Below are 24,446 nucleotides of genomic sequence, written 5' to 3'. Positions count from 1 at the left end.
TCAATTTACTATTAGTTCAATGACATAAGTCCTGCAAGAATTTCTGGAAAATTTTAATTGAGAGTTGTGTGATCATTTGAATACTTTGCTAATTTTAGTGTTATTTAGAATATTAATCATACTTGGGATGTTTCCCTGTGACAGTTGACAATTTTAGTATCAATGAAACAAAAAATTCTATCACCGTCCACCACTGATTTTCAAAATAGATAGGGGAAGGTGCAGCCAGCTTGATGAACTGAGAGGAAATGACCAGGTCACCTTTTGCAGTACTTCCCTTTATAGAGATACGTGGCCAAAAGAACTCAGATTGTTCAAAATTTAAAAAGCTGCACCGAGGATGCCAGGCTGGAATTTCTGATGTCACAACACTGAGCTCATTATGCCCCAATACCTTAATACAAAGTCCCACTTCTCTGGAGCCACCTCCCCTGCTTAACCCAGCAAATTATCTCAAAACCTTCTTGGGAAGGGCTGGGAGGAGGGAAGTGAGGGGACCAATGGGCACATGACCACGCTGCACTGGACACTTCTCACCAGCAGCCCTCAGAGGGGCTCAGATCATGGGCACAGGTCACTATGGTTACTAAGAATATCAGGGAAACTCAGGGACCCCCAGCAAGCCTGTGGCTTCTAACAGGAGAATCAAGGAATGAATGGAGCATGAGAAAAGGCTCCTCCACTTTTGACCTCCATCCCTTGATCCCCCACTTGGCCTCCCTGCCAGGAGGTAGGCCTCACCACCTGGCGCGTCCAGTGGGCCCTCTTACCAGTGTGTGTGAGCATGTGCCTCTGGAGGGAGCTGGCCCAAGGGAAGACCCGAGGACAGTGGGGACAGTTGATCTTCTGCAGGCAGTTGGCATAGGAGTTCCGCTTTGCCCTCAGCAGCTTTTCTTCCGGAGGGCTACCCTGCTCTTCATCACTGGGCCCATGGTGGTCAGAGGGGGCTCCAGCCACCTCGTCCTGAGTGTCGTCCTCTGCAGTCTGCAGAAATGGACTGAACTTGTTGGTGTCCGTGGTGGCCAGCATCTTTTCAATGCTGGCAAACTCCCCACTCGAGTCCAGGTCCACCCCACCACTGTTGGCATGGGGCCGGCTCCTCAGCCCCCTTTTCCGGCCCCTCTTCTTGGATGAGCCAGCTGGCCCCTGCTCAGTGGGTGAGGCTGCCTCTGGGCTGCTCACTGTAGGGGGTGGGTCGCTGGATTCTTTTGGGCCTGTGGTGTCAGCGGGGGTGGCAGCAGCTTTGGGTATGGTGCCTCCTAAGTTGTCTGCAGCCACAGCGTTACTGCTGGTGCTTGAAGGGCCTGGGTCGGCCACCTTGGTTTTCAGCAGAGTGGGGGCCGAAGACACGGATGAGATGATCTGGGCAATGGAGGCCAGTGGAGGCAGCTCTTCTGTCACTGGGGGCTTTGGCAAGAGCAGGGGGGGTTTGGGCCGCAATGGCCGCAGCAAGGCTGAACTGCTCAGGAGGGCCGAGTTGCTTAAGAGGGCGGAGCTTCCCAAGAGGGGAGGGTTGCTGACCAGAGCTGAGGAGTAGATGGGGACGGCCAGCTGAACAGAGCCCTGGAGGGGCTGAGCATGGGGTTCCCGGGCTGCAGCTGGGGTGGCAGCCACCACTGTGGCTGTGGGGTTTTCCAGGATTCCGCTAGGCCCCAGGGTCACTGGCAGAGTAGGGCAGGGTGGGCAGGGAGACAGCTGCTCACTGCTCCCCACCTCCTGCTCCAGCTTCTTGGCTTCACTGGGAGCAGCCACGTCCTTGTCTCCTTTCCTGAAGTTCTTGGGGATGGACAGGTCAATGGGCTCCATGGAGCAGTCATAGGGGACCAAGGAAGAAGGGCTCAGAAAGGAGGACACGTTTTCCTGCTTCACCTGGACCAAGGCCAGGCCCTTCTGAGAAAAGTCCAGGGGCTCATTGAAGTCTACGGCGAAGGTGCTGGCGGGCTCCAGCTTGACCGCCACGTGGGGAAGGGGGGGCTGGGCGGCGCCCCCGTGAAGAAAGCCGTTTTGGGGCTCCAGGAAGGCGGCAATGGGCTTGCAGTCACTGAAGGCCACACAGCCGCTCTCCTCTTCCCTTCCCGAGGCCTCGGCGGGCACCTCCGCAGGGCCCAGGCCGCCATCCACGGCCAGCACGTAGCTCTCGATGTCGTGCTCCGGCACGTGCAGGTGCTGCTTGAGGATGTGGTGGATGCAGTTGCGCTTGGCCGCGAAGGCGGCGCTGCACTCCTTGCACTCGAAGGGCTTGCGGCCTTTGTGGCAGCCGCCCAGGCCTCGGCCGCAGTGCGTGCGCATGTGGATGCGCAGCGCGCGGTAGTGCTTCAGGTCCTCTCCGCACAGCCGGCACACCGTGTCGGGGGCACAGAAGGCGTCCACCAGCTCGGCCGCACTGCTGCTCACATACTCGATGTTCTTTTCGATGTCCTTGCGGGTGGCCTTGAGGTGCTTCTTGCGCAGGTGCCGCTCGCAGTTGGCTTTGACCGTGAAGGGGTAGTGGCAGATCTTGCAGATGTAGGGTCGCTCCCCGCTGTGCGTGCGCAGGTGGCGGATGAGAGCGGCCTTGTCGGCAGCGATGTAGTCGCAGATGTTGCACTGATAGGGTGAAATGCCCAGGTGGGAGCGCACGTGGGCACGCAGGACTCCCGAGAAGGCAAACACCTGGTTGCAGAAGCGGCAGGGGTATAGCACCTTGCGCATGGCAGGGGTCTTCTTGCCACTGGGCCCTGTCATGATGGCCTTCAGATCCCCCTCTGTGATCTCTTGCTTGATCTTGGCCTCCATGCTCAGGGGCAGCAGGGCCTCAATGATGCTGTCCTGCTCCAGCTGCGTCTTCATCTCGGGCTGGCCTGGCAGTTCTACCCGGGGCTGCTGCAGGAAGAGCTGGGTGGCCGTGTTTGGCTGGGCCCCCGACTTGGACTGCAGCAGGTGGGCGTTGGAGGCGGCCTCCACTGAGCCCTTGAGGAGCTTCAGGGGTGGTGGGGGGAGGCTGGGGCTGATGCATCCTGGGGAGGCCTGCTGGGTGTTGATGAGAGGAGGGGGTGTAGAGGTGGCCACCACCGTCCGGGGTGTGACCAGGGGCTTTGGCTTCAGAGGGGGCATGTGCTTGAAAATTGCTTGCAGAGGGGTGGCAGGGGCCTTGGAGAGAGGTGGAAGACTGATTTGTGGGGGAGCCGAGGCTGCCATCTTCAGAATTTGCTGAATGTCTGCCAACTCGATGGCTGACTCTCCTGAGATGGGCTTGACCACAATACTACTATCTGGCTGGATGATAAAGCCCTTCTGGAAGGGCTGTAAGGTCAGATGCTTCATGCTCTCCTTGGTAGCTGGAAGGACTGTGAGAGAACCACCTAGGGAAGCAGCTTCGAAAGGAGACAGACTCAGCACGTTGGTGCAGCCAGGGTCCTGAGGTAGCTGACACTTGAGTGTCTGGAGCTGTATTGCTTGGTTGTCATCGGGCAGGGGCTCCTCAGTGGGCACAGGCTTGATGTCTTTGGTGTGCTGCAGGCCCAGCAAGGTCAGGAAGGCCTTCTGGTCCAGAACATCACCAGCCAGGGTCTTGGCCTGCAGCTTTTCCCGTCCCTGGTCCGAGGCAATGTGGGTCTGCTTGTGCAGAATGAGGGACGAGAGCATGGGGAACGCCTTGTCACAGGTGTCACAGACGAAACGGTGCTGCTCGCTGATGCACCTTCGTAGGTTTGTTTCACACCAGGCCTATGTAGAATCCACCAGCAAAAGCAAGGGAACAAAGGTAAAGAGTCAAAAATTATCACTAAGGGAGATTCGAGAAGTATCTGCTGTGTAACTGTCCCAGTACGCAGTCTTTCTCTCTGAATAGATAAGGAGCTGATCTTCCCCTGATGGCTAACCGGGACCTGAGTTAGGAAAACTACAAAGCATCTAAAGAATCGTGTTTGCCTGACGAAAGACACCGTCACCAGGGAGATACTGAAGTACAGTGAAATAGCACCACCTTGCAGGTAGAATTCTTTATCTTTTTTAAAAAAACTGGTGCCTCACAAAAGTAATGTGACAGAAGCCAGAGAACTGGTTACCTTTGTGATTGTGACAGAGGGAACCCTGCGTGAGAGGGGCAGGAGGGGTGACAACTGGGGGCACTAGTGGTGTACACAGAGGGAACAATCCACTGAATTGAGGCCTGTGCACAGGAAGAGCCTCACTGTTGCTGCAAGCACTCTCCCACTGAGCTGCACCCTCCACCCTCCTCCCTCATTTCTCACAGAACCTACCCAGTTTTAGAAATACTTAGCTTTGATGCAGAAACAAGAATTAAAACAAATTCAAATTACAACAGGGCTTGGGTGGGGGTGGTGAACAATTTACAACTTTAAATTCCAAAGCCCCAAGAATGGGCTGATGAAATGGAATACAGAAAGGGTCAAGTGGAGTTTTCAGAGAAAAGGTGTTCTAAAAAAGATAAAAATCCAACAGACAACGTTTCTGAAAAAGGGACCCTCAGGATAAGGGAGCTTAATCCAACTAAGCAGACCATGGAGGCAGCCACTGATTCAACAGGCTGCTCAGTATACCTGAGAAATGCGAGAGAACTTTCTACAGGAGAAGTCAGTGAATCCTAAGTCATGGAAGCCAGCAGGAATCGAAGGATTGTTCTGGATGAAAGGCCTTCCCATTGCGTCCCTGGGAAGCTGTTTGTGGACAAGTGCGTTGTGGCGCAGCAGTCCTCGGTGTGTTCGAAAGGTGACACAGCAAATGTCACATCTAGGGAGAAGAGAGGGACAAAGATACAAAGAGGTAGCTCAGTCAGTTTCCACTTGTCTGTTGGCTTCATGATGTCTTTTGTTGCTTCATTGCAACTCAACACAATACAAATAAGACACCAAGAAGCCAGTGTGCTTGTGGTTAACAACAAAAAAACTCTTCTGTTTATTTTTAAAAATTATATTCTACTAACCCTGGACACCAAATCTTTGCAGGCAGTACAAGATGTCTCTTTGACCAAACATCTCATCTTCAGAAGACAGCCGGGACCCTAAGGCCACTGCTGCAGACCTGAGTCATGCAACGTCAAGGATTACTTCAGAGGTGCTGTTCCTCCCTCTGCTCAATGGGTTCTAATTATTGTAAATATTTAAAAGGCAAAAAGATACATTTATGCAGTGCCTAGAGCAACTGTAGCAGCATCCTTGGGGACAATCTCCCCAGCAAGATTCCTGATAAGGATAATATAATTCAATTCCCTAACCGAATTGGTAGCAAGGAATAATAATTGCTTATTAAATTCTACTACTGCATTCATTATCTGAAAAACAACTGTAGTTCCCACATACTGAGTCCACACTAAGTGTAAGACCTGCCAGGACAGTGCATACACCACGGCAAGGCAATGGGTTTTACCATCCTCTTCTTACAGATGGAAACACAGAGGCTTAAAAATGTTAATCAACTGACCGAAGTCACAGAGCCAAGAAGCAAGACAAAATGTAAGGCCAAGTTCTTACTCCCACCCTTGCCTATCACAAGACTATCTCCTTTCCTTGAAAGAGTCCCACGAATACAACCTACTTAAACATTGTGGCCAGGGCTGAGATTGTAGCTCAGCCGTAGAGCGCTTGCCTAGCATGTGTGAGGCTCTGGGTTCAATTGTCAGCACCACATAAAAACAAAACAAAACAACAACAACAACAACAAAAATAGGGCTAGGGATATAGCTCAGTTGGTTGAATGCTTGCCTTGCACGCACAAGGCCCTGGGTTTAATCCCCACCACCATAAACAAACAAATAAACAAACAAAGGTATTGTGTCCATCTACAACTTTAAAAACATTTTTTTTTAATTAAACTGTGGCCCTTAAAAATAAAACAAAGGAAAAATAAATCATGATCCTTAATTTTAGAAGCAATCTTTGACATCCTACAATGTTCTGGCTACTCAGATGCAAAGCAAACGCCATTTTCTAAGACTGTCTCTACTTTTCACACAGTGTTGTCTTCTGGGTCTTCACTGAGAACCATATTAAAAATGATACAATAATTATATTATCAACATCTCCTAGATCAATACTAAATACAGCCACTGAGACACATGTTACTATTTAAATAGAAATTTAATAAAGTTTCGTCATTCACTTTAGCCTCCTTTCCAAGGCTCAACTGCATGGGGCCATACAGCTATGGCATATTTCTTGAAGGCAAAAAGTTCTGCATGCCAAGCATCATTACACGTACAGACACCTTTGCCAACCTTCTAAAGTAGGTCTTACTACCACTGTGCTACATAGAGGTAAGGCAACTGGCTCCTGTTTACACTGCATACACTTTAATGGAAAGTTTTCTTGCTATGAAATTCTTCTCTGGAAATAAAGAGATAATGAAATCACCCACGAAGCAGCTGAGCTCTCTTTGATGAAGCGTTGAAAGGAAGAAGTGCCAAGTATGTGCAGCTCTGCTTGCTTTATCACTTGGTGGCGGAACGGGGTCCTGTTGTATATCCACCTCTCTTCTCTCCTCTGCTAACTTGTGGACACCTCCCTAGCAAGATTCCTGTCATTGTTCAACTACATTTAGAATACTGGGTTCCTAGGAGCCATTCAAAGCACAATGATCCCTTTGAGGTGAGTCTCTGAGCTGCCCAGCTGCAGTCAAGGCCCCAGGGAAGAACTGGATTCAGATAACCCAAAACAGCTTTAGGGACTGAAGCTGTCACACCATGGGCCCAGATGGTGTGGCTGGCACCTCGAAGGTTAGGCAGGTCCTAGGGGATAGGCTATGATCCGCAGGAACCATTCCTCACCCAAGTGCCCAGAATCACAGGTTAGAAAACAGAGTTAAGTAGGGAAATTGCATGGGCACACTGCTCAGGGCCAGGGTCTTCTGGCTGGAACACATTCCATGTTCTCGGCTACGGACACAGAGGGAACAGTAACCTTGGAGGCTGCTGAGAACCTTTGTCCTATACTACCACACTGGAAATCGAAGTCCTGACTTCAGATCTTCCAGGTTCAAGTTCAACTGCACATGATCACCGATCCATCACCTTGGCACTCGTCAGCTGGGAGCTCTGCACTAGACTAAGGATCAAAGAAATATCTGAATGGGGAAAACTGACCTCTAACCAGACATTTGATATTATTAAGAAATTACTGTTTAGAAATTATCTGGGTTGGGGAAGAGATGACACAAAATTGACTGTGAGTTGTTAATTCCTGAAATTGGGTGAGGGATACGTGGGGGTTCATTATATTATTTTCTCTACTTTTGTATACATCTGAGAAATCCCTTATACATTCAAGAGACAGAACTACCTTACTGCAAACAGCTAATTGGCTGACTTTTTCTACTTTCTTCAGTTTTGACAACACCTAGACCACCATCTGCAACAGGTGTGTTTGAGTGTGGGGGCTCCACTGATAAAACTACAGAAGGAAAGTCCCTACACTGAGTCCCTCTGTGGCACTCACAATGTGAAGGAGCCCATTTCCCCAGCAAGACCATGTTTCTTCCTGTACACCTACTGACCAACCGGAGCTTTGGAAAGAAGTGTGTTTGTATGTCTGTGCACACACAGGGGTGGGAGTCAGGGTCTCAAGGGAAGTGCCAAACCCAAGGCTCAGGAAAACTACAGACTTGGGATTTATACTCAGGGAAAGCTGGGCACTTGAGCCTATGACACAATCTGGTCTGGTACTTTGTGAACTGGAGATAGTTCAGGGGAGACAGAGGGGATGAAAGTTAGGTTTGCCTTCCCTGAAAGGTGAGAAAATGAGGAGAGAAGCAAGCTGTAAGCAAGTGTAGTGGGGATCCTGCCACCCAGCAGATCAGGCAGGTGTTCCCACCTGAGTCTACAATATAACTTGCTCTTCCTGCATGCAGAAAATAGTATTTACTATAGATATTTTGTGCAAACTATTTGCAGTGCTTTATTTTTATTTATTTATTTGTTCTACTTAGTTGTACATGATTGGCAGTGTTTTAAATTAGGTTTTACTAGTGTTAGGCACTGTCCTGGTTGCTGAGATGTTGCAACACCTAAACGAGCTCATTTCAACCTAAGCAAAATGAGATAAACAGCATTAGTAAACATCACAGCAGAAAGCCTAGCGTTTCTACCCAGCTCACCTTTACCTGTGAAGCCAGCAGGGTTCACTCTTTGCAGAGAAGGGCTTTTTATTCAAAGCCAGGTAGAGAGAGCTCATAAAAGAATTTATATACATCTTAAGTATTTAACTTAAAATATATATACACACATATATGTCTGAAACACAACTTTAAATAAATCAGAACAAAACAGTGATTCTGATTATTTTTGTGTTCTGTACTTGTGAACGTCTACGTTGCTAAAATTTATTTGCAAATCCAAAATTGATACTTGTAATGATTTTGTGGTCATTTGCAGATATGTACAAAGCAGTGAAAATCTTGAGTTGCCCAATATACACATTCCTAGCTGAGGTTGAAGGACACTACTTTGCCTTCTTGTTCAACTCTCATGCTATAAATAAATGTCCTTTGTGCTATTTCATGCCATGTTCTTCACATTTTTGTGCTTTTCATTAGTGATTTCAGTGTTACAATGGCCCCCTCGTGTGGTCCTGAAGTGCTGTTTTGTGTTCTTGAGAACGAGAGGTTATGATGTGCTTGCTTTATGGAGAAAAACGTGTGTATTGCATGTATTAGAAAAGCATGAGTTATTGTTGTGTTGGCTGTGAGTTCAATGTAGGAATCAGTAATACATATTAAAGAATGTACTTCAAACAGAAACACACACACACACACACACACACACACACACACACACACAAAACAAGGTTCTGCACTGATTAGTTGATGAAAATAGGACTGGAGGTACCAAGGAACCCTGTATTTCCCCTAGGGAACAATGGTTGAGTATTTGCTACTTCTGTGTTTGGAGTGACCTTACAGAACCCAACTATCTCAACTAAGCATCCGGGCCCTCTATACCCAAAGGTTCTGCATGTAGATTCAATCAAAAACCAAATTAAAATATTTTGGGAAAAATTCATCTGCACTGAACATGCACATAGATTTTGAGTCATTGTTCTCTAAAGAATACAGTATAATAAGTATTTATACAACATTTACATGTGTTAGGTATTATAAGTCATCTAGAGAAGATTTAAAGTATAAGAAAGGATGTATACAGGTTCTATGCAAATGCTACACCATTCAATACAAGGGACTTGGGCATCTGTGGACTTTGGTATCTTCAGGTGTCCTGGAACCTAGCTCTCATGGACACTGACAGACAACTGCACGTTCACTGGCTAGTCCTTCTACAGAAGGCCAAAGGTTTATGCTTGAGTCTAGTTCCATTTCATCATTAGTGCATGAATCATCCTCATAATACATCTTTTTAAAAAAATATTTATTTTTTAGTTATAGGTGGACACAATATTTTTATTTTTATGTGGTACTGAGGATGAAATCCAGTGTCTCACGCATGCTAGGCGAGCACTCTACCTCTTAGGCACGACCCCAGCCCCCATAATACATCTTCGATTTACAGTTTTAGTTCATTTAATTGGAGCAAGGATTTAGATGTTTCGAACCAAGATAGAGCATAATCCCAAATTTCTATGATTATCTCGTGTAACTGTTTATAGGTAGTTGACCTACCTAAATTTGACAGCAATTAAAAAAATACTGTCCAATCTGCACTGTCAATAAGACTTTTTCAACTTGGTTTCCAGAGACTACTATTTTTCTAAACAATAATTCACTGGCTTATACAAATAAAATTGAATTATAGTAAATTATGTAAGTAATTTACTTACATAAGTAAGTAGGTTTAGTAAGAAATAACAGTGGTTCTTAGTGGCATGTGAGCCAGCTATGAAAGGCAAAGAGGTGGGCCTGAGAAGTGGGATGGAACCCTGTAATACTTCACTTTAAAAAGAATTTATTTTTAATTGACAAATAAAAATTGTATATTAGTAAAAAGCTTTTAAGCATTAATCTGTTGTTTAACTGAGAAATGTGTATATACTATAGACATAAATATATATGCATTTACACATATATTTGCATGTACATATAACGTGTCAGGTAAATAGAAATTCTTATGGGGAGATAAACAAAAGTTCTATTTTTTTTTCTTGCTATGCCTTTGAGATTTCTCTGAACATACCCTATTTTTGAGACTACTATACTAATGTATAGTCCCTCTGTTGGCCATGAATATTCACTGTGAGTGGCATCAATAGGTAGGTTTTATAAAAGAAATGGAGAGTGGCTTTTAATGTGACAATGATAATTTACTGTATGACAGCCATAAATTTTTAATAACATTGATTTTTACATATCTGTCTTCTCCATTCTCTTTCAAATCCCTCCCCTTTCTGGTCAGTTTCAAACAGCGGGCACTCAATAAACTCAAAGTAAAAAGTACCCAGCACCAACCACAAGCTCTATGTCCCAGTGGAAGGCAGTGTGGAGCACTGTGGGGAGGGGTGGGTATCAGGGACACCAGGGTGCAGGGACAGAGTTAGGAGTACTTCAGGTTGTGTGACCTTGGACAACTTACTTACATCTGCTTTTCGGCTGCCTGCTATGGAAAACTTCCCAAACACACCAGAGATAAGAATGACCTCGTGACCTTGTTAAAAGAAGCAGATTCCTGGATGCCACCCCAGACCTCCTGAAGTCAGAGGATGAGCCCAGGAATTGGCTTATGAAAAAGCACCCCAGGTGATTCTTACAGTTGGACAAGTTTGAAAAACAAATTAGAGTTAAGAATTTGCTTCCAGAATCAAGAGTCTGAAAATATCTTAACAGTTTCCTTTCTCACCTGTGATAGCAGGATCTTTGGGGTTACTTTGAATATCAGATAACAAAATGCTTTGAGAACTTCAAGGTACCATTTCACAGTTTTTAACCATTATTTTAACTTGTTAGGGGAGAAAAAAGAAATCAGGAAAAGGTGATGTGCTGGCGTGTGTGGGCAAATATGAAAATGCAGGGAAAATTGAGTTTTAATTTCAAATGGATGTGTCCTTTCTTTTCACTCAAAAACTTCACAAGTTGCCCTCAGTTTAATCTGGAGACTTGTGGGAAGAAACAAGGGTTTTTTAATGTCAGTCCTCTGTCCTATACCTCCTGCTTCCTCATTCCCTGCCACCCTCCTGAAGCCCAGCTTTCCAGCCTGCACACCCACATGAAGCCTTCTAAGTCTAAGTCAAGGTCTAGGCCTGTTTCTTTCTTTCTTTTTTTTTTTTTTTTTTTTTTTTTTGAGATGGGGTTCTCACTATGTTGCACAGACTGATTTCCAACTCCTGGACTTAAGATATCTTCCTGCCTCAGCCTCCCAAGTAGCTGATGACCACAGGGGTACCACACCCCTGCCCCCTTCTATTTCACTTCTGAAGATACAGAATGTCATCTCACAATCAAGTTGCTGAAAAAAGGTGGAGGGTGGGGTGGGGAGACATGCTGCTTTGAAACCAGAAGCACACTGTGAGGCTGGTTAAAAGGAAGAAACACCCACAGAAAAACACTTGCCTCCCTGTCTCAGACTCTGCACCTGTTGGTAGATCTTAAATAAAACCAGCGTGGAAAACCATCACCCAGAAACATTTGGATAGGCCGTTATCAAGCAGACACTCGGGTCATGGAGCCTGCCCAAGGCCCCAGGAAGAACATTTTGCAACCTTGTTTCAAAGAAGCACTTCAAGGACAGTGGAGGTCATTGTAAATCTGTGGACCCTGCTACAGGATGCAGAGCTGCTGCAGGCACTGCTCTTAGGATATTTGCAAACCTGGCTCGGATTTGTCCATCTTCTCAAGGCTATCACCTCTGGGGGACCACCATAGGGGGGCGGCCCCCAGGATTCTGTTCTCCACCCCCACTCCCTGCCCTGTTTTTGAGATATCTCCTCTCTGTCAGGAATTCGTATAGAGAACGACTGCAAAAGTATTTAAATGGGGTAGAACTGCACTTGAAGAATCGCCACAGAGGGGACATAGGGGGCTGTGGGACAATTTCACTTTGCAAGAGATTTTTGACAGTGTGCCCAGAAGGAAATTTTACACATCTGATAGTCTTCCTTCTGATTTTCTGACAGTAGCAGTGTCCCAAGCTGGAAAGTGAGAGTAACTTTTACAAATGAAAACCAGTGGAAACAACTTTATTGCCACTAAGATAAATGAAGGAAAGCACATTTCTTTGTAGAATCTAAAGAAGTTAACAAGAGTTCACAGACAAAACCTTTGTTTTCTTTTAAAATCATATTGAAATAGGTTACTTTGAGGAACATCAGTCAGTGGGAAAGCCTCCAAAGGGCAGTTTGGGAAGGATTAGACATCCCCCTGCTCTAACAGGAGTGGCTCCTATAGCTGGGTGTGGGGTTCTTAGAGAGGGCTGTGGTGTGGGGGTATGCAGAGTCAGGGGCTCTCTGGAACAGAGAGGAAGCAGCTGCCTGCAGCTTATCTCCTCTTCTGGCTTCCCTTAGCACCACTTGAGTATCACTGAAGGGTACTGGGTAGGTGTGAAGCAGAGATAAGAGGGCCTGGGGGTCTCAAGGGCAGGAAGCGCCTCCCAGTAGTTGGGAGGGGTAGGTGAGCCCAGTTTTGATCATGGTTTAGGAATATAAAGTCACAGAGGCTACCAACCCTTGAGGCCATGATCCTTTGATATGCGCTCAGAGTGTCTTTTGGTTGTCAGGTACAGAGGGAGAACGGAGAACGGGCTGTATGGGCTGGGTGTATAGGTCAGTGGTAGAGCTCTTGCCTAGCAGGCATGAAGTCCTGGGTTTGATCCCCAGCATTACAAAAAACAAAACTAAATCATATTCATAGCCCCTCTGTTTTCATCTTTAAAAAAAATGCCTAAATAGGGAGGGCCCTGTGGTATCTGTTTTTTTTTTTTTTTGACAGCAAAATGTCCTTGTAAAAAGACATAATATCCTTCTTCTGTTTAGTTTTAAAAAGAAAGCAGTTTAAGCCTGTAATCCCAGTGGCTCGGCAGGTTGAGGCAGGAGGATCACAAGTTCAAAGCCAGCCTCAGCAAAAGCAAGGCGCTAAGCAACTCAGTGAGACTCTGTCTCTAAATAAAATACAAAATAGGGCTGGGGGTGTGGCTCAGTGGTGGAGTGCCCCCCCCCCAGTTCAATCCCTGGTACAAAAAACAAACAAACAAACAAAACAGTTTAATGCCAGGCTGGGATAGAAAATGTGATGTGATAAATGTGCTATTATGGTGTGGACATTCACTGTAGGGAGTAAAGGTAAAAGAACAAGCCCAAAATAGACCCAGCAGGTTTGGTGGTTCATAGTAGGACCAATAGTTGCTTATCAGAAACGACTATCACCATGAGAGGCACTGGCCCTGAAATACCAACCTAGAATTTATAACCACTGACTGAAGTGGTTTTCCAAATAATCTTCGGGAAACACCTGAAATGGAGGGGGAGCATGCACACGTGGCATGGATCAAGAGCCAAGCCCGAGGGCTGGGGGAGCAGTTCTGGGTTGGCAGCTTGTTTGGCATGTGAGAGACCCTGTGTTGGATCCCATGCACCTCCCAGACGAAACAAAACAGAAACAAACAATACCCCGACCCCAAGAATCAAGTTTGAAGGTAAATTTTTCAGCAATGCGATTTGTGAACATGGAAAACAGGGCACTTAGAAGTCCTTTTCATCTTCTTTTTCTCAACCTGAGGCTAAATGATTTTGGGATCAGCTTCCCTCGTGCCTGATTCATCTGGTCACCTTAACTCTCCAGAACAAGATGAAAATCCTGAAGTCAACAGAAAAGGCCAACAGAGCCGCCCAAGGACACACACCACCTAGGATTTCCTGTGGCATCTTCACTGAGCTGTCATTCCACAGGGCCTACCACGCGGCATCGCCCTCCCTTCCCAGTTGGCGATAAAGGGTTAATTTTTTATTTTTTACTAACTACACAAAGCACATTTTCAAAAGACTATTGGCAAATTTCAAATATTGGGAAACTCTTTCTTTAGAATCTCAGATTTCCCCAAGAAACTAAGAAAAGTAATGTGTGGCTCTGTTACTTAAAGGCGTCAAGTCCCTTCAAGCTTCTAAATATCAGCCTTTCGACACAGTTTACAAGGATTACAAAATCTGGGATGCAGGACTCAAACCAAATTTATACAGCCACTCAGTTGCCCAATCTTTACAAAAGCAAAACTAGATAAAAGTGGTTCTTTATGACAATAAAGAGTAAAGAACAAATTGCTTTCATGTTCCCTGTCAAGTCAACAGTATTTGGGAGAAGCCCTGGAATCTGACTCCTCAATTTCACTGGAATGGGATAACCAAAGAAATGCCACAACAGATCATTGCTCTAAACATTGGAGGGCTTAAAATGTTAAAGAAGACACGTAGCTGGTTGTGGTGGCGCACACCTATAATCCCAGAGTCTCAGGAAGCTGAAGCTAGAAGATCACAAGTTCGAGGCCAGTCTCAGTGACCTAGCGAGTCTGTGTTTCAAAATAAAAAACTAAGATCCAGGGATGCAGATTAGTAGTACAGCATCCCTGGGTTCAATCTCCAATATCTCAAAAGGATTTTTTAAAAATTAGAAAATTTAAAAGACTCATGTTCTAAATAATAGTATCAAAAGAGAAACTTATTTAGTATTTGGTACAGTTCAGAACTAGATTATCTCTTTATCCTCACACCAGTTTTTAGTCTTAATAAAAAAATTTTTTTTTTTAAGTTCTTGGGCTTCCCATATGTTAGGTAAATACTCTATTATGGAGCTACACCCCCAGTCCCTCACAGGTCTTCAAATCTATTTTCCAGATGGGGAAACTGAGCCTCCCCTGGCCTGAGGTCCCAGACTGCCAGGCAGCAGTGCAGAATGGAGCTGTCTGCTACTGTTTACTCAGAGGGCAGTTATTTGCAGATGCCCCAGCTTCTTACAGGACCTGCATCACATCCGTGAAGCCCGGACGCAGGCTGCTAGTAGCATTTCCTAACACTGACACTCCCTACTCCCAGCAACCCCATCAGCAGAACCTGAGAAATACCTGCTGAGAGGCTGCAACTCAGCCAGCCACTTCCCTAAGATATTGAATTCCTTGCTCATTACAGTGTTTTAATCGAGAAACTGGCATTCCTTTTAAAGGGATTTCATGCTTCATTTTTCCTGTTCTGTCTCCAGAGGCCAGCAGGGGTAAGTGCAAACAATCTCTCCTGCGGAGCCCCACCCGGCTCAGACATTCTTCTCTCCTCAGCCCACCCTTCCCAGCCCATCCCAGGGCAAGAGAACTGACATCCACAGCTGCACTAATCTCTCCCAGTTGCTGTGAGCAGCAGCGATGGGCCTGGCGGGGCAGCTTCCCCTCCCCATGTCCCAGGAACCCGCCCAGGCTGTCCTCTGGGACCAAGCCAGCTTGGCGTGAAGCATGGGGCAGAGCTTGAGGGCTTTTACCACGGGCAGTGTGGAGTGAGCACGGAAGCCTGGTGAGCCTGCTGGTCATCCTGCCCCAGGAGCCGCCAACTGCCGGACTAGCTATTCTCCCGTCACAGGCTCTCCTTCCATCCCAGATGCCAGCATAGTTTTAAATGTGTGTCCACTGGTTGAGCCTTGGACCCCTGGACTCTTAAATTTAAGATGCTGACAGATTTGGTTTTACCTTTAGCCTATGTTTAAGATGACATTTGACATGTGTGGGACCAATGCTACATGAAGAATGAGTTTCTCAGCAGGTGGGGGACATGCAGGGAGGACATGATCATTTCTCCCACAGTCGAGAATGCAGAAGTTTCTGCCATATCCTTCCCAGTGGCCCCACCGCCAAGACACATGGCAAGGAGTGGCCCTCCTGGCTATAGCAGTTCTCACCTCCCCACCTCACCCCCACAGGGCTGTGGGTACCTGCCAGAACCCCCTTGGGCTTCCAATGGATTCCCAACCTTAACATCACCTCAGAGGCAACCAAGATTAATAAAGTGGACCATCCAGGCAAGATGGCACAGAATGTGATCCCAGGAACTTGGGAGGTTGAGGCTGGAGGATCATAAGCTCAAGGTCAGCTCAGGTAACTTAGTGAGACCCTGTCTCAAAATAAAACATAAAAAGGGCTGGGGTTGGGGGGGTGTTGGGGCTGTGGCTGAGTGGTAGAATGCCTGCCTTGCATGTGTGAAGCACTGGGTTCAATCCTCAGCACCACATAAAAATAAAGATATTGTGTCCATCTATAACTTTAAAAAAAAGGGGGGGGGGCTGGGAGGTGTAACTTAGTGGTAGAGCACCCCTGGGTTCAATCCCTAGTGCCACCAAAATAAATAAATAAAAAGTAACGTTGACCAGACTGACGAGGGCCTTGACCTGGAGAGAAATTAGTGAATATCATAACACCTGATACGCTCAAAGGAGAAACTTGAAACTTTATACCAACCTATCCCTCTGCTTGGCCGAGAGGCAAACGTGCCTTCTTGGTCCTGAATTCATCTCCTTGTTTCTGACTAGCCCATGGCCTCTGTCTTGAACAGTACCATTTTCCTCAAGTCTGATAGATGCCTGGCACTAACTTGAGGATTCAGTCATTTGTTGGGTACATTTTAACTGAAATAATGTTAAAATTACTTATTACCTGATCTCTTTTAATCAAGAAGCCACATGAGATTATACAATAACCTGGGCCAAGCTTCACCTTTGGCAGCAGCTTCCTCAACATGGGAACTATCCAGCTCATCCAGCTATTGCCCCCCTGGCCCACCCCAGGACAAGAGTCTTTCACACATGAGGCCGGGGCTTGCTGCCCTCCCTACTTATCTTACCTGCTCTGCAGGTTGCTGAGCACTTGACATGTGGCTGGTTTGTCCTGAGAGGGGCTGTGACAGCACCACATGCACCGATTTCAAAGACTTGGCATATGACAGGAGACAGCGAAATGTCTTAATGAGAATTCTTACAATGACTTTATGCTGACATTCTGTTTTGACTATATGGGTATAGTCAACTAAAGCATTATTAATTTCACCTGTTGCTTTTTTGTTTTCCCCCTTGGTGCTGGGGGCTGAACCCAGGACCTCACACATGCTAAGCACATGCTCCACCACTGAGCTATACTCCCAGCCCTCGCTTTACTAGAAAATTTCAAAGGACACATGGGGCTCACATTCCACTTCTGCTGCATGGTGCTGGATGTTTCCTCCAGCTGACTTCATTCCCAGCAGTGGATGGCCTGCTGCTCCGCTCTATTCTAACCACCAAGCCAGGTATTCAATGTCCAGCAATATCCCCACACCAGCGACGGCCCCTTTGTATCCATCTACTCTTTGAACACCCACTCCCTCACCTCGGATTCCAAATGCACCCAGGAAGCTCTACACCACCTCTTCCTCTGCCTTCCCTGCCTCATCTGGGAAGCTGTATAGAAAGGGTCATCAGCAATACCTGACCCCGAGAGCTGGAATCTACCATGGGCTTTGTATCTCCCTTTTGTTCAATGCTAACACTTCGTTAATACGAAACACTGCAGAAGGGAAGAAAATGAACTCAGTGTTTACATGAGTTTGGATTTCCAACACTTTATTAAGGAACAACGGGCACCTTGCCAGATTAGTGGGAGGGGAGTGGGGTAGGGGCTGGAGAGAGAGAAACCAACAGCTGTTTTGAGTTACAGACTTTCTGTCTAAACTGGTAGCATCCCACTGTGGCTGTTGCCTTTGGGGTTTGAAAATGAAGTTGGTGTCTATTTTAGTTCTGGGTTAAAAAGCAGTCTTTCCCACCAGCTACCGTCACAGTTCACAGCCTGGCTAGTCCTCACTGGCCCATGCCTGCCCCCAAGGCCTCCTCTGATAGCAGGCTATTATGTGGAACAGCAGAGCAGAGAGGAGAAAGGGAAATTAACAATGTTCTGTAATCAACTCCTTTTTGGTTTCCAGATGCCAGCCCCACCCCATCTAGCAACAGTTACTAGATAGTGCCATCAGGCAGGAGCTAGACTGCTCACCCTGCACAAAGGACGTCAGGTCACCTCTTCTTACCAGCAACCCTAAGGCCAGTCATTGTGGGGCCAGGGATAAAGGCCTGCCAAGACTCTACCAGGCAAAGACACTTCTTTAGCTAACCACTAATCAAACAAAGGGCATTATCACTGAACAGGTGAGGTTAACTGGATCCGCAGGGCTGGAGATTCAACCTCATAGCCTGTCTATGCCACCCGCCTTGGAGCCATAGGGGGTGATCATCCATCAAATTGTGACTGCACATGGACTACATGACCAGTGTCCAGTGCAATTCCCACTTCCACCCCCTCTGAGGATGCCTGCCTCTCCCTTGAGAAGGTCCTGGTCTGCAGGCCACTCCACAAGATCCACACCCTCATCCACAACAGCACTTCAGCAGAGGATAGCTCATCTTTCTCTCTCACTGCTATGCACTTTGTCCAAGCCCTGGGCTGTCCAGAAATCTCTTCAGAGCCAGATTATTTTTTCCTATAACATAGAATTATCTAGAAGGGGCAAATGGACAGTTCCTATGATGCTCTCTAATCACAAAATAAAATAGGAAGTGAAATAAAACACATAAAGGAGCACAGAGATGAGCTGTGACTTCATGGCGCTGCGTAACAAAAATGCTGAACGGGAGTTGGGGTCTCAAGTGCTATTCCTGCTCTGCCCACAACTCTCCTTATGAGGCTTGTCTGCCAACTTCATATCCTTCATCTAGAGAAGGATTTTAATATTCTCCACCTACCACAAGCCCACATCCTAGGGATGCTATGGACATTAATGAAACCATAAAGTCAAGTTCCTCAATCTCAGAATGAGGGGGCTTACAAAAGGAAGAACCAGATGTGTTCTCAATGGTTAAGAGAGTTTTTAGAATGACAGACCTAAAGGGAATAAAGGGTTGACCTGGTTCCCCAGCCTTCCTTCAATCTGAAGGATGAGGAAACTGAACTTACACATGAGCAGAGACAGGCCTGACAACCAGCCCATGGCTGCTTCAACACATTGGCCAATTTTCTAAGACTGGGGAGTTCCATAAAGATATTTTATAGTATTTCAATTGCTCTCCATAAATTCTTTCCTCTTCATCCCCTGGAATATATGTCAAACTAATGCAATTAGGACAACGATATTCAACATGGCTTTTAGTTAGCCCCGCACAGAGGTCTTCAGCTGGCTCGGACCTTTTCAATCCTAGGTCACAACTTAATACATGTTTGTGGGAAGAAAATCTGGTCCATGTATTAGGCAAACAGATGCCCAAATTCCTGTACTCTCAAGGTGTCTTTCTCACGTTGTAACCACATAGGGGTCTGCCCTCTGCTCTTGGAAGAACACCCTCAGCTGTGTGTGACTTCCGGGATGGGCTACCTTCAAGCCTCCCAACTACAGAAGAGGTTCCCACACAGCTCTTTGTTCTTTTCAAAGCTTAAGATCAATGATAATAATAGTTTGAGGAAAAATCCCTACACCTATCTGCTTACAAAATAACGGGACTTTTTGCCTGATGAAGAGTCATCAGAGATGGTAGCAAAAGACAGACAAGTTTCCCCTAAATTCCGATGGAAAATTATATCAATGTCCATGTTTTCTGCCTCACAAAGTTGAGAATCAGAAACCCTGCAGCTAAGCAAGATTTAAAACTAAAGCTGAATGAGAACAACTGCCTGCCGCTGTTTCACTGGAACAAGAAGGCTTTACTTCTTTGTACTCAGTAGAAGTCTTTCTTACCCTACAATGCTTTCTCAGGGTTTTTTTGCTATGGGTTGAACTTTTCTGAACACCTAGTATGTGCCAGCATTGTGCCAGGGGCATGTATCACATGGGTTATCCCTGCCCTGACCACATATCCATATATGGCCAATAATCTTGTGGGTTGCAACACCTTTTTTTGAAGAAAATATGTCTGTTGTCCAAAAGCTCCTGTGACAGGAGACTCCCCGGTGGCTGGAGGGCTCATTGGTGATTACTCAAGGGGCCTTGCTAGGAGCAAAAGAGGCAGAGTGAACACACCCTGTGACTACAGCCACCTTCTCCCTGAAGATCCTCAGCCCGACCTCTTCCCTACACCTTGCGTGTTTCTTAACTACCTTATTAATGTCATCTACTCAAGTTCAATCACTGAGCTCAGTTTAAAGTAATGAGAAATAAGAATGTAATATGCTAGGAGTAGGAATGAAAAACAGCCTCCCAGACCACAGGTCTAGTTCATCTTTCCTCCTACCTTAGTGGGTTATCTGAATGGGTCTCCATGTGGGTCTCCAGTCCATACTTGCAAACAAATTCCTTGAAGCATATTGGGCAGTGAAAGACTTCATCGGCCTTCTTCTCCAAGTCACCTGACTGCCCGTCTTCTACCATCTTAGGGAAAAGCAGAAAGTGAAGTCATAAAGGTGTTCTCTCATGGGGACTGCTCCAGAAAAGAGGCCATCACCAACCCAGGGACTTCTAAAAGGGATGTGGACCTCACTCCACTATTAAGAATGTGACTCCACTGATTCCTACATTCACACAAGACATACCCACCACCTACCCGCCTGTGCCCTCACTCACTCCCCGGTTGTCTCATCTACTCAACAAGTACTCATGGAGCACCTAGTATCTGCCAAGCACTAGGAATGAGTGAGGACAAGAGTCCCTAATAAGATAAAGCTTCATTTTAGCTATAAAAACAACATAAAAAGTGTGAAAATAATTCTGGGAGCTCTTTGTTTCATCCCTAGGCTAGTTGAGGGGGTCCAAAGAGGAAACACACACAGGTACTCTTTTCTTAGACACTTTAGAAAATACTGTGGGAAAACATAGGTCGAAAAGCCTAGGATGGATGTCTGCCCAGTCCCTAGACTGTGAAAATAAAGACGAGAGGTAGATCTGCAAAAGCCCCCCGTGAGGAGACCGTGTGTGCCAGGGCCCAGAGGACCTTTTTAGCTGGTGCTGGGTCTTCTCTCTCCGACTCGGCATCATGACTCAGCTTCCTCTTGGAGGACAGCCGCCTGCGCTTCAGAGGGGACGGAGGGGCTGCAGCTGTGGCACTGTTGGGGTCCTTCTCATGAATCTTCATGTGTCTGAAAGGGAGATACACACTGAAGGTGTGACGTGACGACAACAAATATCTAGTTCACTTATTTCTTCTAAATTTTAGATTTTGTATCTGGGCCTTGGTCTTGGATTTTATCTTTTTTTGTGTGGTGCTGAGGATGGAACCCAGAACTTTACTTGTGGGAGGCAGGTGTTCTGCTACTGAGTTATAGCCCTACTCCCCGAATTTTCATTAGTTAAGCATGTGGAATACAATTTGTACAGTGGCTTCTATCTTTCCAAAGCTTTATAATCTCCTTGACCCTTCAAGCTCCTGTAATGCTATCCAGAAGCAGGGCTGTGTCTCACTGCTTGGTGGACGACATTCATGAACTTGACGGGCATTAGTGACATAGAAACAACTAGCTGGTGACTGGTTTTATGTACTCAGGCAAAAAATACTATTTTAGGACACATAATTCTGCAGAATAAAAAATTCCCAGGTTCCTAAACTTCCACTAGTTCACAAACTAAGCCATAACTCCATATTGACCCACAGAAGGCATCCTAGTTGTACTGTCTTTCTTCTGCTTCTGGAAGCATCTTGGGGTACAAATTTGAACTGTGCTGACAAAGCACATGTCCAGAGTGCTTAAGACCTGAAATCTTTTCCATGTTGTTCAAGGTCTTATGTGGATTTACAGATGATGAGAATAGGTGGACAGTGCAGTAAATTACATGTTGCAACTCTTGTATCTAGATACACATATAATATGAAAGTGAGGTTTTATATATATTTTATATGTGTTTGTTCCATTAAAAGGGGTCTTATGGATGAGGATCTGATTTAAATGACCTTATTTCCTTATTTATTGTGGTGCTAGGGATTGAACCCAGGGCCTTGTGCAAGGCAAGGCAAGCACTCTATCAACTGAGCTATATCCCCAGCCCTTATTATTGACCCAGCCCTTAATAAATGACCTTATTTTATCAGGTTCTAAAACAAATATCGTAAGAAGAAGGTCCCAAGATACAGAGGAAAAGAAAGAATGGCATTACAAACAAATAGTCTCAATTCTTTTTTTTTTTTTTTTTTTTTAATAAAAAGGGTTTCAGTTTGCTAATGACAATCATACTCATCATCTGAATGGGGTTAAACTGTGCCAGATGTAGGAATGTAGCTGCAGCTTTTTACAAATAGCTATTTTATAAGATGATTTTACTTGAGAATTTCCTTCCACTCCCTCCCCTGTGCTGGGGATTGGATCCAGGGCCTCATGCACACTAGGCAAATGCTCTACTACTGAGCTATACGTCCAGTCCTTATAAAATTTAAGAACTTCTTAAGAAGAATGTGAAAAGACAGCAAAGCTCTCATGCACTCCCCTGTCACACTTCTGAAAACCATCTCAGCTCACCTTTTTGTTGTGCCTTCTTTAGAGGAGTGAGTCTGTGGGGTGAAAAGGCCAAGCAGCTTGTGAATCACGGCTGCTAGTGCCAATGATCAAGATGGCCAATCGGATGCAGCATTTCTCCCACACAGGTTCTGCCCTACAGCAGCAGAAATCCCCTTTTCTAAAGTTTGTGAATATAGATGCTACAGTTTGCTTTAGACTTCTCTCACTCTGCTCCTTAGACACACTCTAGAATCAACCCCCTGCCTAGACTCTGCCCTGACAAAGCAGCACCAGTCCTACAGCTATCCGCCAGCTGGAACTGCTAAAGATGGATCCTGACCTTGAGGACAGGGGACTCAGGAAAGGAAGCCAAACCTGTTTTCTTAGGGGGAATCCATGTGGTGGAGTAAAAAAATCTAGTGGGAGAAAATGGATGAGAATCACAATCACGCTTATAGCCACAAAATTCCTTACCCAAATTATTAGGGAAGGATTCTTTTTTATTTAGTTCTCAGTCACCTAAAGACTTGAAGAAGTTAACAGACACAAATAGCTCTGTTAAGTACAAAAGTGATTGTGATTTGACAAGAACATCCCTTAACATCAAAGTTTGAAGGAAAAAAAAAAAAAGTGGCTTCTTTCAGCATTTATTATATGGTTCATCCCAATTTTATATATTTAAGAAAAAAGCATCTAAGAATTGAGGAAGTATGATAACACTGAAGGATATAAATTATTATTCAAATTTGCCATTTCAATAACTTATTCAAAATCAATTTAATTTAACAAAAACAATACCCTTTTTACCAATAGAGTGAGAATATTATTAATTAGAGAATGACGACTATACACAGTTCACTGGCACACTTCAGGCTCCATATTCTCAATTACATGATACATATACACACAGAAATATAAAAGGATGCTTTATTATTTTGTCCTTGGGATTTATGAGAGAAGCTAGTTTGACAGGGAGAAGAAGGGCTAAACCCAGCACTCAGTGAGGGTTTAGCAGAACCTTCACACACACTGTTATTTCCATTTTGCAAATACAGTGGTGATGTATAGAGAATCTGTAATTTTCAGTTAGAATCAAGTTTTCAACAATTGGGGCCTTTCTCCTACTCCAGATGGCCTCCAAAGGCCACATCAGTCAGTTAACTTGGTTCTGGATCACTGGCTGGAATCTCAGGGCCATAACCCAGGCACTTCCTCTGTGGGTGATGGTGGCCCAAGGTGAAATAGTTGGCATTAAATGACAAAATTCTATCAGGAGACAGAGCAGGTGAAGAGCCCACAGGACTGCAGAAAACTTGGTCCTAGTCTAAAACCCTGGGGTGGCCCTTGAATAGCATGATGGCTGCAGTGAAAGGGTTAGGACAGGCAGTCCTACTGGCCCCATGAAACTGAAGAACACAACCATCTACTCTAGCTCTCTGAGTCCTGCTGGAGCCTCAGGTTCAAAACACAAGCACAGCCCCAGTCTAGGATGAAATGTCTGGTTGCTGGCCACAACATGGTGGGTGAGTCCCTGGTTGGTTTCTCCAGAGACATGATGACCAATAGAAGAATTTAGTCAATGGCCTGAGAGGTCCACAGAGGTCCAATTGACTGGACGTGATCTGCAGTTACAGATTCCCTCCACCCCAACCCTGCTCCGATTCCTTAGCCTCCAACAACATGGACAGCAACTTGAGCTGTTCATTTTCTCCCTAAGGTTTTCAGGAAGCAGGGCGAGAGTCATCATGATGAGCCAGTAATGAGCCTGCCCCTTAGGGTAACCAGACAGAGAAAAGGGGTGGAAGGAAAGAGCAAACACTATTTCCTGTGGTTAGAAGGCTGGGGTCTAGGCTGGGGCTGTAGCTCAGTGGTTGGGAACTTGTCTTGCATGTGTGAGGCACTGGTTCAATCCTCAGCACCACATTAAAAAATAAATAAATAAAACAAAGATATTGTGTCCATCTGCAACAACAACAATAACAAAAAGAAAAAAAGAGGTGGTGGCTGGGGTCTGTTTTCCTCTTAGGTCTTATTTCCAGGGTTAATCTGCCCGATTCTCATTATCTGAGACTCAATGAAGACAAGCCCTGAGCTGGAAAGGAGCTAAGATAGG

At 45.7% G+C, this 24,446-nt stretch overlaps 1 protein-coding gene across 1 annotated transcript in view; it reads right to left on the bottom strand.

Moving 5' to 3' along the window:
• Nucleotides 1-24,446, bottom strand: part of Rreb1 (ras responsive element binding protein 1) — a 127,283-nt gene that overhangs the window by 14,715 nt on the left and 88,122 nt on the right. Inside the window, exons 7-10 of the mRNA XM_077801772.1 lie at nucleotides 20,839-20,983; nucleotides 20,143-20,279; nucleotides 4,542-4,731; nucleotides 771-3,705 (exon numbers count right to left, since the gene is read on the bottom strand). Coding sequence (XP_077657898.1) covers nucleotides 771-3,705; nucleotides 4,542-4,731; nucleotides 20,143-20,279; nucleotides 20,839-20,983 — 3,407 coding nt within the window. The remainder of the gene's footprint in view (nucleotides 1-770; nucleotides 3,706-4,541; nucleotides 4,732-20,142; nucleotides 20,280-20,838; nucleotides 20,984-24,446) is intronic.

The sequence above is a fragment of the Urocitellus parryii genome, chromosome 8 (assembly GCF_045843805.1).
Source record: "Urocitellus parryii isolate mUroPar1 chromosome 8, mUroPar1.hap1, whole genome shotgun sequence".
Classification (NCBI taxonomy): domain Eukaryota; kingdom Metazoa; phylum Chordata; class Mammalia; order Rodentia; family Sciuridae; genus Urocitellus; species Urocitellus parryii.
Note: the sequence above shows the minus strand (reverse complement) of the source record. Positions and strands in the feature narration are given on the sequence as shown.